Raw genomic sequence first — 12383 nt, 5'->3', positions numbered from 1 at the left:
GTTGTCTTGCTAGTCCTTCCAAAATGTATCACCTTACTTCTCTGGATTAAATTTCATTTGCCACTGTTCTGATCATCTGACCTGCCTGTTTACATTGTCCTGTAGTTTAAGGCTTTTCCCCTCACAGTGTTTACCACACCATCAACTTTCATTTTATCTGCAAGGTTCTGATCAAACCTTCTGCATTCATGTCTAAATCATTAATGTAGACCACAAAGAGGAAACAATCACTGAGCCCTGCCGTGTACCATTGGACACAGATTTCCTGTCACAGAATTAACCTTCGACATTGGCTTAGTATAGAAAGTAATTTTTGAACTCACTTTGCCAAATTGACCAGTATCCCATGTAACACCTTGTGAAAAGCTTTAATGAAGTTCATGTAGGGTGCATCAACTTGACTACCCTCATCTACGCACATAGGTTTAACTGAATCTTTTGATGTCTCCCTGAGAAGGCCATGCTGACTATCTGTGATTAATCGCAGCCTCTCCTAGTGGTGAGCAATTCTATCCCTCAGAATTTTTCCAAAAGTTTCCTTACTTCTGTGATTAGAGGCATTGGCTGAGTCCCTGGTTTATCCCCATCAATCTTTTTGAATAGTGGTTCCGCATTAGCCATCCCCCAGTCCTCTGGCACCTCTTCTGTGGCCAGAGACAATTTAAAAATTAATTACAGAGCCCCCTGCAATCTCTTCCCTTGTCTCCCACAGCAGCCTGGAGTACATCTCACTTGAGTCTAGGAATTTATCCAATTTTAAATCCATTAAAATCTTGAATATCTCCTTCCAGTCAGCTGTAATTTGTTCAGGTATATTATAGCCCTCTTCCTGATTTTTATACCTACATCATTTTTCTCTGTCGTGAATACAGATGCAAAAATATTCAGTTAAAACCTCACTTGCATCTTCTCGCCTCATACATATAGTTTGCCATTTTGGTCTCTAACAGCCCTACTCAATGCTGGATTATCCTCTTTCTGTAAAATGCCCTTGGATTTCTCTTTTATTTCACCTGACAGTGTTGCTTTATGGCCCAATTTTACTTTCCCAATTTCTTTTTAAGCAATCTTCTGCACTTCCTATATGTCTGTAGGAGTCTGTTGTTCAGAGTCCTCAGTATTTACCATAAGCTTTGCGTTTTTTCCTTCATATGAACCTGTACATTCCTTGATATCCAGTTTCTTTGGATGCATTGGGCCTGCCCTTCACCCTTACAGGAACATATTTTTTTTATTTCAAAAATATACTTTATTCATAAAATGATTTTATGGTCTGTACATTTGATCATGCCATACATATGTCCACATTTACAAACACAGATTCGAATTTATCCTTGTCATTTACAATCCTGTGCATTTTTCAATCTTGTACATATATTTGGCTGAGGCATCAGCAGAGCCCAAAAAAAACCGTCTGTATGGGCCCCCTGTTCTTCTTTAGGCAGGCCGATCTTACACGGTGGTCTTTCCCCACCGCGCCTTGGCGGCAGCTGCCCCAAGCTTCAGCGCGTCCCTCAACACGTAGTCTTGGACCTTGGAATGTGCCAGTCTGCAACACTCGGTCGGGGTCAACTCCTTCAGCTGGAAGATCAACAGGTTTCGGACTGCCCAGAGAGCGTCCTTCACCGAGTTGATGATCCTCCAGGCGCAGTTAATGTTCGTCTCGGTGTGAGTCCCGGGGAACAGGCCGTAGAGCACGGAGTCCCGCGTCACGGCGCTGCTCGGGACGAACCTCGACAAGCACCACTGCATTCCTCTCCAGACTTCCTCTGCATAGGCACATTCCAGAAGGAGGTGTGTGACAGTCTCGTCTCCCCCGCAGCCACTTCGAGGGCAGCGTGCGGTGCGGCAGAGAGTCCGGGCGTGCATAAAGGATCTCACAGGCAGAGCCCTTCTCACCACCAGCCAAGCCACGTCTTGGTGCTTGTTGGAAAGTTCTGGCGATGAGGCATTCTGCCAAATGGCTTTGACAGTCTGCTCAGGGAACCGCTCGACAGGATCCGCCCTCTCCTTTTCCCGAAGGGTCTCAAGGACGCTACGTGCTGACCACTTCCTGATGGACTTGTGGTCAAAGGTGTTTTTCCTCATAAATTTCTCCACGAAGGACAGGTGATATGGAACGGTCCAACTACTCGGAGCGTTCCGCGGCAGCGAGGCCAGGCCCATCCTTCGCAACACCGGGGACAGGTAGAACCTCAGTACGTAGTGACACTTGGTGTTTGCGTACCGGGGATCCACGCACAGCTTGATGCAGCCACACACAAAGGTGGCCATCAGGGTGAGGGTGGCATTGGGTGTGTTTTTTCCCCCATTGCACCGGTCTTTGTACATTGAGTCTCTTCGGACCCGGTCCATCTTTGATCTCCAAATGAATTGGAAGATGGCCCGGGTGACTGCGGCGGCACAGGTCCTGGGGATAGGCCAGACCTGTGCCACATATAGCAATACTGAGAGGACCTCACACCTGATGACCAGGTTTTTTCCCGTGATGGAGAGCGACCGTTGCCCCCATCTGCCTAGTTTCTGTCTCATCTTCCTGATCCGCTCCTCCCAGGTCTTGGCGCACGCCCCAGCCCCCCCGAACCAAATACCCAGCACCTTCAGGTGGTCAGTCCTGACGGTGAAGGGGATAGAGGATTGGTCGGCCCAGTTCCCGAAGAGCATGGCCTCGCTCTTGCCTCGGTTTACCTTGGCCCCCGAGGCCCGTTCGAACTGGTCGCAGATGCACACGAGTCTGTGCACGGACAGCGGATCCGAGCAGAAAACAGCGACGTCATCCATGTACAGGGAGGCCTTAACCTGCAGGCCCCCGCTGCCAGGAATAGTCACCCCTCTCAGGCTCGCATCCTTCCTGATGGATTCGGCAAATGGCTCTATGCAACAGACAAACAAGGCGGGTGAGAGGGGGCATCCCTGCCTGACTCCAGATCTTACAGGGAAGCTATCTGATTCCCACCCATTGATTGAGACTGCACTGACAATGTTGGTGTAGAGCAGTCTGATCCAATTTCCGATTCCCTCCCCAAAGCCCATTTTGGAGAGGACATCCCTCATATATGTATGCGATATCCTGTCAAAGGCTTTCTCCTGGTCCAGGCTGATGAGGCAGGTGTCCACCCCCCTGTCCTGCACGTAGGCGATCGTATCCCTGAGGAGTGCGAGACTCTCAGAGATCTTCCTGCCCGGTACAGCACAGGTTTGGTCCGGGTGGATCACTGATCCCAGAGCAGACCTGACCCGGTTGGCGATGACCTTTGACAGGATTTTGTAGTCTGCATTTAACAGTGAGATCGGTCTCCAATTTCTAATTTCCTCCCTCTCCCCCTTCCGCTTGTAGACGAGGGTGATGATGCCTTTCCTCATGGATTCACTCATGGTACCTGCCCGAAGCATACTGACATACACCTCCAGCAGGTCCTGGCCGATCAAGTCCCAAAGAGCGGAATAAACCTCGACCGGTAAGCCGTCGCTTCCGGGAGTTTTATTCTTTTCGAAGGACTCGAGGGCCTTGGTCAGTTCATCCAGAGATAGCGGCTGGTCCAGCCTCTCTCGTGTTCCGTCATCTAGGACCTCCGTGATAGAGGACAGGAACGACTGGGAGGCCGCGCTGTCGGTTGGCTTCAAGTCATACAGGCTGGCGTAGAAGGATTTGCTGATCCTCATGACGTCAGCCTGAGATGACGTTACCGAGCCATCTTCTTTCTTCAGGCTGCTGAGCACGGAGCTCTCTTTGTGCACCTTCTGGAAGAAGAAACGTGAGCACGTCTCGTCCTGCTCCACCGAGCGGACCCTGGACCGGAAGATTATCCTGGAGGCCTCCGAGGCAAAGAGCGAGGCTTGCTGGCCCTTCACCTCCTTGAGGTCCTCCGTGACATCCACCCCCATCGTCTGCAGCAGGAGCAGGTTCTGCATACTTTCCTGGAGCTGGGACAGTTTTCCCCGCCTCTCTCTATGTCCTCACTATCTCCTCTCAGTGGTACTGACTCCACACCTCATCACCTCCTCTCAGTGGTACTGACTGCCTCTCACATAGCCCATACCTCACCACCTCCTCTCAGTGGTACTGACTGCCTCTCACATAGCCCACACCTCACCTGCTCCTCTTGAGGTTCAGTAGTTTCTGGAGGCAGGAAACCTGCCTCAGTGGGGTAGAAGTCAAGACTGTAGGCAATTAATTACCTGAACAAGTCAAATAAAATTGTTGCCTCCAGGACCAGCTGGGTGGTAATGGGTTACTTGCTACTAACTTTCTGGCCAGCAGTTATGGTTTCTGACTCCACTTAAAAGGACATTCCCAAGTACCAATTTTCATTAACCTCACTGGGTTCTATATAAAGTGTCAGTCTCTGATGGCCTAATATGTATCACACAGATTAAAAAAAGGTAACTGAAACACTCATATCGGATAGGACTCTACTTGAGCTTCACCAGTGCCCTGAGCCTGATATAGACATCAGCATGCTTCTGGCTTGACTTAATCACAGTAGAGATTATTTCAAAAGAATGATTCCATTATTTATCCTTTATTGGTGAGGTGGAAAGAATTCTAGTTGCATAACTTATATCAAATTAGTTCAATGTTACTATGCCAAACAAACTCTTCTTATCTGATTAAACTTTAACTTCTCTGATGTTATGACCCATTTGTTATTCACATTGGATTATGTCCTACCCAATAACAAACTATTGCACACTTGGATAGTATTTGTTTTGTAAGGTTCTGTGAGGGTAGCTTTTCAAGGAATCCTGACATTGTTTGCGTTCTGCATGTTACATTACTTAAGATACTTAGCAGTAAGTAAATAAAGTGCTGTTGAACAGTGAGATTTGTCAAATCTGCTCATAAATGTGATTTAGTGACAGTAATTCAAAGAGGAGTTTTTATTAATCTCAAAAATATTTTCATGTTACATATTAACAGGATCTACAGATAACATATCCAGCACTCTGTAATTTGATCTCCCTTACCTGCACAATGTGGAGTTAGTTCATTTCAAATGTATATGTCAATTGCACAATAAATGGAGTTAACTTTTATTCTTTTTGGATGCTGTTAAGTTTTGCAGCAGATGTGTGATTTACCTTTAAGAGGGCTGCTCATGATTTCATCACCATTTGATGGCATGTGACCTATTGGTATAAACCTCCACCTTACTGAACTCTGTCCTTTTGCAGCATGACATGCGGAGGGAAATTTGTGACATTCAAATTGCTTAGCTTGACACCAAACAAGCAAGTGCCCGTGATTGTAATGTAAATGTATAAATCCAGGTACAGTAATAAAGTTCGTGGAATTCTTCAGTACTACTTGACACATAGCTCACAGTTTATGAAGGCATTTCAGTAAGCAGTCAACCAAATTACTGTGGATCACATATAGACCTGAACAAGGTAGTTAGAATGGCAGATTTCCTTCCCTAAAAGGCACAGGTGAACCCGATAGGTTTATCATGGATGTGACGTATTTGGATTTCTGGAAGGCATTCATTAAGATATCTCACAAAAGATTGAATCATACGACAAAAGCCCACACTTTTGGATGTAGCATTTTGGCATGGATACAAAGTTGGCTAATTGGCAGGAAACTGCAAGTGGGAATAAGGGGCTCTTTTTCAAATTGGTGGCCTGTGACCAGTGGAGTCCCACAGGGATCAGTGTGTGCAACCACAACTATCTACAGTATGTATTAATATATTGGAGGGAGAAAGTGAATGTACTGTAGCCAAATTTGCAGACAACACAGAAATAGGTGGAAAGATAGGTTGCAAGAGGGCTACAAGCAGATTACAGAGAGATATTAATAGGTTAAGTAGAATTAGAATCCCTACAGTGTGGAAATAGGCCCTTCGGCCCAACAAGTCCACACTGACCCTCTAAGGAGTAACCCACCCAGACCCATTCCACTACATTTACCCCTGACTAATGCATCTAACCTACACATTACTGAACCCTCTGGCCAATTTAGCGTGGCCAATTCACCCTAACCTACACATCTTTTTGTATTGTGGGAGGAAACCAGAGCACCCAGAAAAAACCCACACAGCCACGGAGAATGAGCAAACTCCTCATAGACAGTCACCCGAGGCTGGACTTGAATCCGCGTCTCTGGTGTTGTGAGGCAGCAGTGCTAACCATGTAGGTGGGCTAAAAGCTGGCAATGGAGTACAATGTGGGAAAAAGTGAAGTTGTTCATTTTGGAAGGGAGAACAAAATATTATTTATTGAAGAAAAACTGCAGAAAGCTGCAACACAAAGCAACTTGGAGAAAAACACAGAAAACTAGCACGCAGGCACAGCAGTAAGTCTGACTGAAACTGTTCAAGGTGTCGGTGAGACCACACCGAGAGTGCTATGAGCAGTTTTGGTCCTGTTATTTAAAGAATGATCATTTCATTGGAGACAGTTCAGAGAAAGTTCACTCAGATGGTCCCTGGTATGGAGGGATTGTCTTTTGAGCAAAGACTAAATAGATCGGGACCTTACTGGAGTTTAGTAGAATGAGAGATGAAACAGTTAAGGGGCGTGCTAGGATAAATGTTGAGAAGATGTTTCCCCTCACAACAGAATCTAGGATGAGACGGCATAGTCTCAGAATAAAGGGGTGCCAATTCAGCACTGAGATTAGGAGTCAGCAGGCTGAGAGTCTTTGGAACTCCTTGCCACAGAGAGCTGTCGGGCAGAGACCTTGTGTATTGTTAAGAGTCATAAGAGCCATATGGCACAGAAACAGACCCTTCAGTCCAACCAATCTGTGCTGACCATAATCTCAGACTAAACTAGTCCCTCCTGCCTCTGCTTGGTCCTATCCCTCCAAACATTTCTCATTCATGTACTTATCCAAGGTTGAGATAAAATTGTCGATCAGAGGAGGAATCAAAGGTTATGGGGAAAGGGAAGGAAAGTGGAAGTGAGGAATATTGGATCAGCCATGATCTTAATGAATGGCTGAGGAGGCGCGAGGAGTCGAACAGCCTACTTCTGTTCCTATTTCTTATGTTCTTGTGGTCTTAAGAACAACTGATGATAATCATCATGGTCACCATTACTGACACTTGCTTTATGTACTAGAATTCAAGTTCCATTGGCTACACTGAATGTTAACCAGATTTGTCTCTATCAATTGCATTTGGATGCATTAAACAGCTTGAATTCTGAACTCAAGGTGGGTTTAATATAAGATTTCTCTCACCCCTCCACCTACCCAAGCTAGCCTTTCATTGAACAGAAGAACGCGGGAGACCCGAAACAAATATAAACAGAAATTGCTGGAAAAACTCAGCAGATTTGGCAGCATCTGTGAACAGAAAAAAATTAACGTTTCATGTCCAGTGACAATTCCAGAAGCTCAGTTTCCCCAGTGATTTCTGTTTTTTTGTTTACGACATTGGACCTAGTGGGGTAGAGGTAATCCTCTGATTCTTCGCTCAGATTCTTTGCTCTTGTTTGTGTGCTTCCTGTGGTGGCACTGGGTAAGATCAGGGGCCTAAACCATCGTAAGAAAATTTGGAAATGACGATCTATGACATAATGGTTCATTAATGTCACCCTGTAATATGTTTAATTCTCTATTTGCAACATTCAATGAAGAGAAGTCAGTGGAAAAACTCGAGGCATTATTCTATAGGATCTCCAGTGTGATGGAAGAAGTTAAATCCTGCATTGGAAGAATGAACACACTTCCTGTCAAATCCTTTACTAGGTCCCAGCTGTCACCTCGTAAGTAGATACTACTATTACAATCATGGGACTGTAAAATTAAAAAAAAATAGGTAGTCATCCTTGTAATTTTTTATTGGAGGTGTCTGTCTATCTATTTGATTAACAGTCGGTCAACCATGGATAGCAGTCTGAAACTTTTGTCAAAATAATCTTCTGGAAAAGAATCAGAGCAAATTTCACTTCATCTGACCTCTACTGACAGTTTCTGCTAACATGGGAATGCATATTAACATTAGCATTGGAGACTTAGTCGTAGCATTGGAGAAGTGATGTTACCCCAATGATTCCTCCCAGATAAGAAACAGAAAAATTGCTTATAGTTTCCATGTGCCAAACAATGTCCCTTCATAGTTCAAATTGTAAAAACCTTTTTTCATAACTTTATACTGCCTTTTAATAGTACCATTATACATTTTGCGTACACATTTATAGGACATAAAATCAGATATATTCCCTTGTGCAAAATGGTATATGAATGTTTAATAGATTGTATAAAATTACACTAAAAATTATTGTAGTTGTTAACTAGTTCCTTAAAAAGGATTTTAAGGACATCCAAATTAAGACAAAAGTCAAAGCATTTTCCTATGAATACACCAAGCATATATACATTAATTATTACACTGTTTAATTTTTTAGGATAATTCATCTATTAAAAATGCTGTACTTGCTGGCATATTGTCTCAAACTCCAACAATCAGGACATTTTGATCATGAAGAACAGGAGATGGTGTAGGTGGCGGATTCTTGACAATCTGTGACATGTTGGTAGATTGATGCTTTTGTGCAGATGATGTGGTACAAGCCACTTTCAATTACACCTTTGGAAGGGAACTGGATCAATTCTTGTCAAGAAAATAGCTACTAGGTCACAGCAAAATTAAAGGGTTAGTTTGATTTGAATGGAGTTTAAAGACAATAAAAAAACTTTAGTGAGGTGGATTGTTGTGGATTAGCCTATGAATGAGGTCCCACAATGACTGTGGCAGAGCATTTTGACATTTGACCTATCAAATGCCCCTCTCGCATTCAAAGCTTCTTTTGTCTGAAATTAAGTGAGTAATTTTAGATGTCATTCAATTTTAGGTTGACACGGGCAGAATAAAAACTTACCTCATGTATCACAGTAGTCTTATTTTCTACAGGAACCTCATCAAAAGTTTTTACACTCACTGGCCTCTTCTTTGCATTATTGCTGTTGCATCTATCAGCAAAAAGAAGCAAAGAATAATGACTTAGTGCAAAGTCGGTTGGTAATGTGGAACCAGACGTGACACAATAGAACAAATATCAGGCTAATTTTCCTCTACAGAGGAAACAAATTTTGTTTTCTTTTGTACAACTTAATGAGCACTTCTTGATTACTATAATAAAATTGACCAACCCGATGACTCCTGTGCAATTGTAATTAACTTTTGGATTTGTTACGTCTTCTGTGAGGTTGGGGTCTGCAGAAAAGTTGGAATCACCATCTGCTGGCAGCATAGTATTCAAAGGAATATAATCCTTTCCATCCTATAAAAAAAAGACCAGAAAGCAAGTAAGAGGATGAAAGAAGGTGCTTAGGACTCAGCACCAGTCAGCTCAGACTGTATTCTCTTAATCGTTTTCATTGCTAATTAATTTAATTTGAACCTTTGCACACAATAATATAGGTCTAGTTTGGTCTTATTTTTGGAGGAAGAGAAAGCTGAAGTACTTGGACTTGGGAAGACAGGAGGAATTTGTGGTGAGTAATCTTCTAGAGATGGACCCTATTTCTAGATGGAGAATGGACAACACTTTACTTTCACTCTTCCTTCACACTTCTGGATAGACTGAGAAAAAAAAATCAATTTTTAAAAATTTGATTAAAAAATAGTTCACTTTAAATTTAAAGACAGCATCTTATACCAACAAATTGAATTGTAAAATTATTTTTGCACCAACTATTCATAGATGTGGCACTCACAATAAAACCACAATTGGTGCCTCACCAAAGTTTTGGCAGATTTGATGTGGTGTATTTCTTAATCTGTTTATGGCTTATTCAGCCACAATGTGTCTCCAGAACATTCAGAGATGGCAGTCAAGGAGGTGACTGTGGTGCTTGGAATCAGGTTGACCTTATTGATTATGAGGTCATTGATTGGGCTTGTTAACCTGGGTCAATTAGGAAAGCCCTGGCTGACTAATATAACCATATTATTGCCCCTCTTCCGCGGTTATGTTAGAGCCTGGGTGTCCTTGGAGAAGGAGCACGCGGTGTCCACCAACACCCTGGAGTTGTTCAGGAAGAGGTGGGTGCCGCAGGGAGTGGAGTGCATTATTTCCCCCTCCAACTCCATTTTGATTTAGTCCCTACCCTCCCCTTCACTGTTTTGATCACACAGCATTGCCCTTTGATGTGAAGGGCAGTGCTTGTCACTGGCCACTTGGGTGTTTTCCTATCTTCCTGGAGGTGGAAATCGAATAAAGATTCGTGCACCTTGTATCTTTCACTGTGTCTCACACCTGCACACACACACCATGGGTACTGGGGAAAAAATAAGCACTACCACAGTTAGGCGGTAGTGTGGGGGTTAAATAAAAAAGAAACAAAAAAGGGGGGATATACACACAAGGACTATCCTCCTTGAAAAGAAAAGAAGAAAAAAGAAAAAAAAGGAAAAATAAACAGGGGTTTTGAAGGGAGAATTAAAAAAAAGAAAAAAAAAAAAACCATATTAGTGCCCCTCTTCCGCGGTTACGTTAGAGCCCGGGTGTCCTTGGAGAAGGAGCACGCGGTGTCCACCAACACCCTGGAGTCGTTCAGGGAGAGGCGGGTGCCGCAGGGAGTGGAATGCATTATTTCCCCGTCCAACTCTATTTTGATTTAGTCCCTACCCTCCCCTTCACTGTTTTGATCACACAGCATTGCCCTTTGATGTGAAGGGCAGTGCTTGTCACTGGCCACTTGGGTGTTTTCCTATCTTTCTGGTGGTGGAAATTGAATAAAGATTCGTGTACCTTGTGTTTCTCACTGTGTCTCACACCTACACACACACACACACACACACACACACACACCATGGGTGCTGGGGAAAAATAAGCACTACCGCAGTGAGGCGGTAGTGTGGGGGTAAAAATAAAAAAAAGAGAAAAAACAAAAAAAAACCTTTTAACAGGGAAAAAAACATATTAGTGTCTCACACCTGTACACACACAACATGGGTTCTGGGGAAAATATAAGCACTACTGCATTTAGGCAGTACTGGGGGGGTTTAAAAAGTACTGGAAGAGTGGACCTAGCCCCAGGGGAAAAAAAAGAAAATAACCAGGAGATTTAGAATCTCCTCAGTAAAAAAGAAGAAAGAAAAAAACATTTTAGTCTAATTTTAAACTAATTCAGCAGGGGGATGGGTACCTAAATTGTAGCTCCAGTATACAGGAAGTTGACTGTAGTGAGGTCAGAAATAAGATTTCAAGGTTGAAAAAGTGCACCAGCAAGCAAGAAAGTGATTTGAAATGTGTCAATTTCAAAGCCAGGAGCATCTGGAATAATGTTGGTGAACTTGCAGTGTGGGTTGGTACTTGGAACTTCGATGTTGTGGCCGTTTCAGAGACATGGATAGAGCAGGGACAGGAATGATTGTTTCAGGTTCCAAGATTTAGATGTTTTGATAAGAACAGAGAAGATGGTAAAAGAGGGGGAGGTGTGGCATTGTTAGTCAAAGATAGTATTATGGTAGCAGAAAGGAGGACTTGTCTACTGAGGCAGTATGGGCTGAGCTTAGAAACAGGAAAGGAGGGGTCACCCTGTTAGAAGTCTTCTATAGGCCTCCAAATAGTTTCAGAGATGTAGAGGAAAGGATAGCAAAGATGATCCTGGATAGGAGAGAGAGTAACAGGGTAATTGTTATGGGAGTCTTTAACTTTGCAAATATTGACTGGAAATACTATAGTTTGAGTACCTTATATGGGTCAATTTTTGTCAAATGTGTGTAGGAGGGTTTCCTGACACAGTATGTATATAGGCCAACAAGGGGCAAGGCCACATTGGATTTGGTACTGGGGAATGAACCTGGCCAAGTGTTAGATTTGGAGGTAGGTGAGCACTTTGGTGATAGTGACTACAATTCGGTTATGTTTATTTTAGCTATGGAAATGGATAGGTACATATTGCAAGGCAAGAGTTATAGTTGGGGGAAAGGCAATTTTGATGCGATTAGGGAAGATTTAGGATGCATAGGATGGGGAAAGAAACTGCAGGGGATGGGCACAATTGAAAAGTGGAGGTTATTCAAGGAACAGCTACTTCATGTCCTTGATAAGTATGTGCTTGTCAGGCAGGGAGGAAGTGGTTGAGCAAGGGAGCCGTCATTTACTAAAGAAGTTAAATCACTTGTCAAGAAGAAGGCTTATGTAAGGATAAGACATGAAGGTTCAGTTAGGGTGCTTGAGAGTTACAAATTAGCCAGGAAAAACTTAAAGATAGATCTAAGAAGAGCTAGGAGGGGACATCAACACTCATTGGCAGGTAGGATCAATAAAAAACCCAAAACTTTCTATAGGTATATCAGGAATAAAAGAACGACTAGAGAAAGATTAGGGCTAATCAAGGATAGTAATCGGAAGTTGTGTGTGGTGTCTGAGGAGTTAGGAGAAGTACAAATGAATATGTTTCATCAGTAGTCACACTGGAA

General features: G+C 43.3%; 1 protein-coding gene across 2 annotated transcripts in view; it reads right to left on the bottom strand.

Moving 5' to 3' along the window:
* kdrl (kinase insert domain receptor like) overlaps window positions 1-12383 on the bottom strand; it is a 210341-nt gene that overhangs the window by 18278 nt on the left and 179680 nt on the right. For both annotated transcript variants that reach the window (XM_072595317.1, XM_072595318.1), the window contains exons 27-28: window positions 9104-9234; window positions 8833-8923 (exon numbers count right to left, since the gene is read on the bottom strand). In XM_072595317.1, the coding sequence (XP_072451418.1) occupies window positions 8833-8923; window positions 9104-9234 (222 nt within the window). The remainder of the gene's footprint in view (window positions 1-8832; window positions 8924-9103; window positions 9235-12383) is intronic.

Source organism: Chiloscyllium punctatum, chromosome 25, assembly GCF_047496795.1.
Source record: "Chiloscyllium punctatum isolate Juve2018m chromosome 25, sChiPun1.3, whole genome shotgun sequence".
NCBI lineage: Eukaryota > Metazoa > Chordata > Chondrichthyes > Orectolobiformes > Hemiscylliidae > Chiloscyllium > Chiloscyllium punctatum.
Note: the sequence above shows the minus strand (reverse complement) of the source record. Positions and strands in the feature narration are given on the sequence as shown.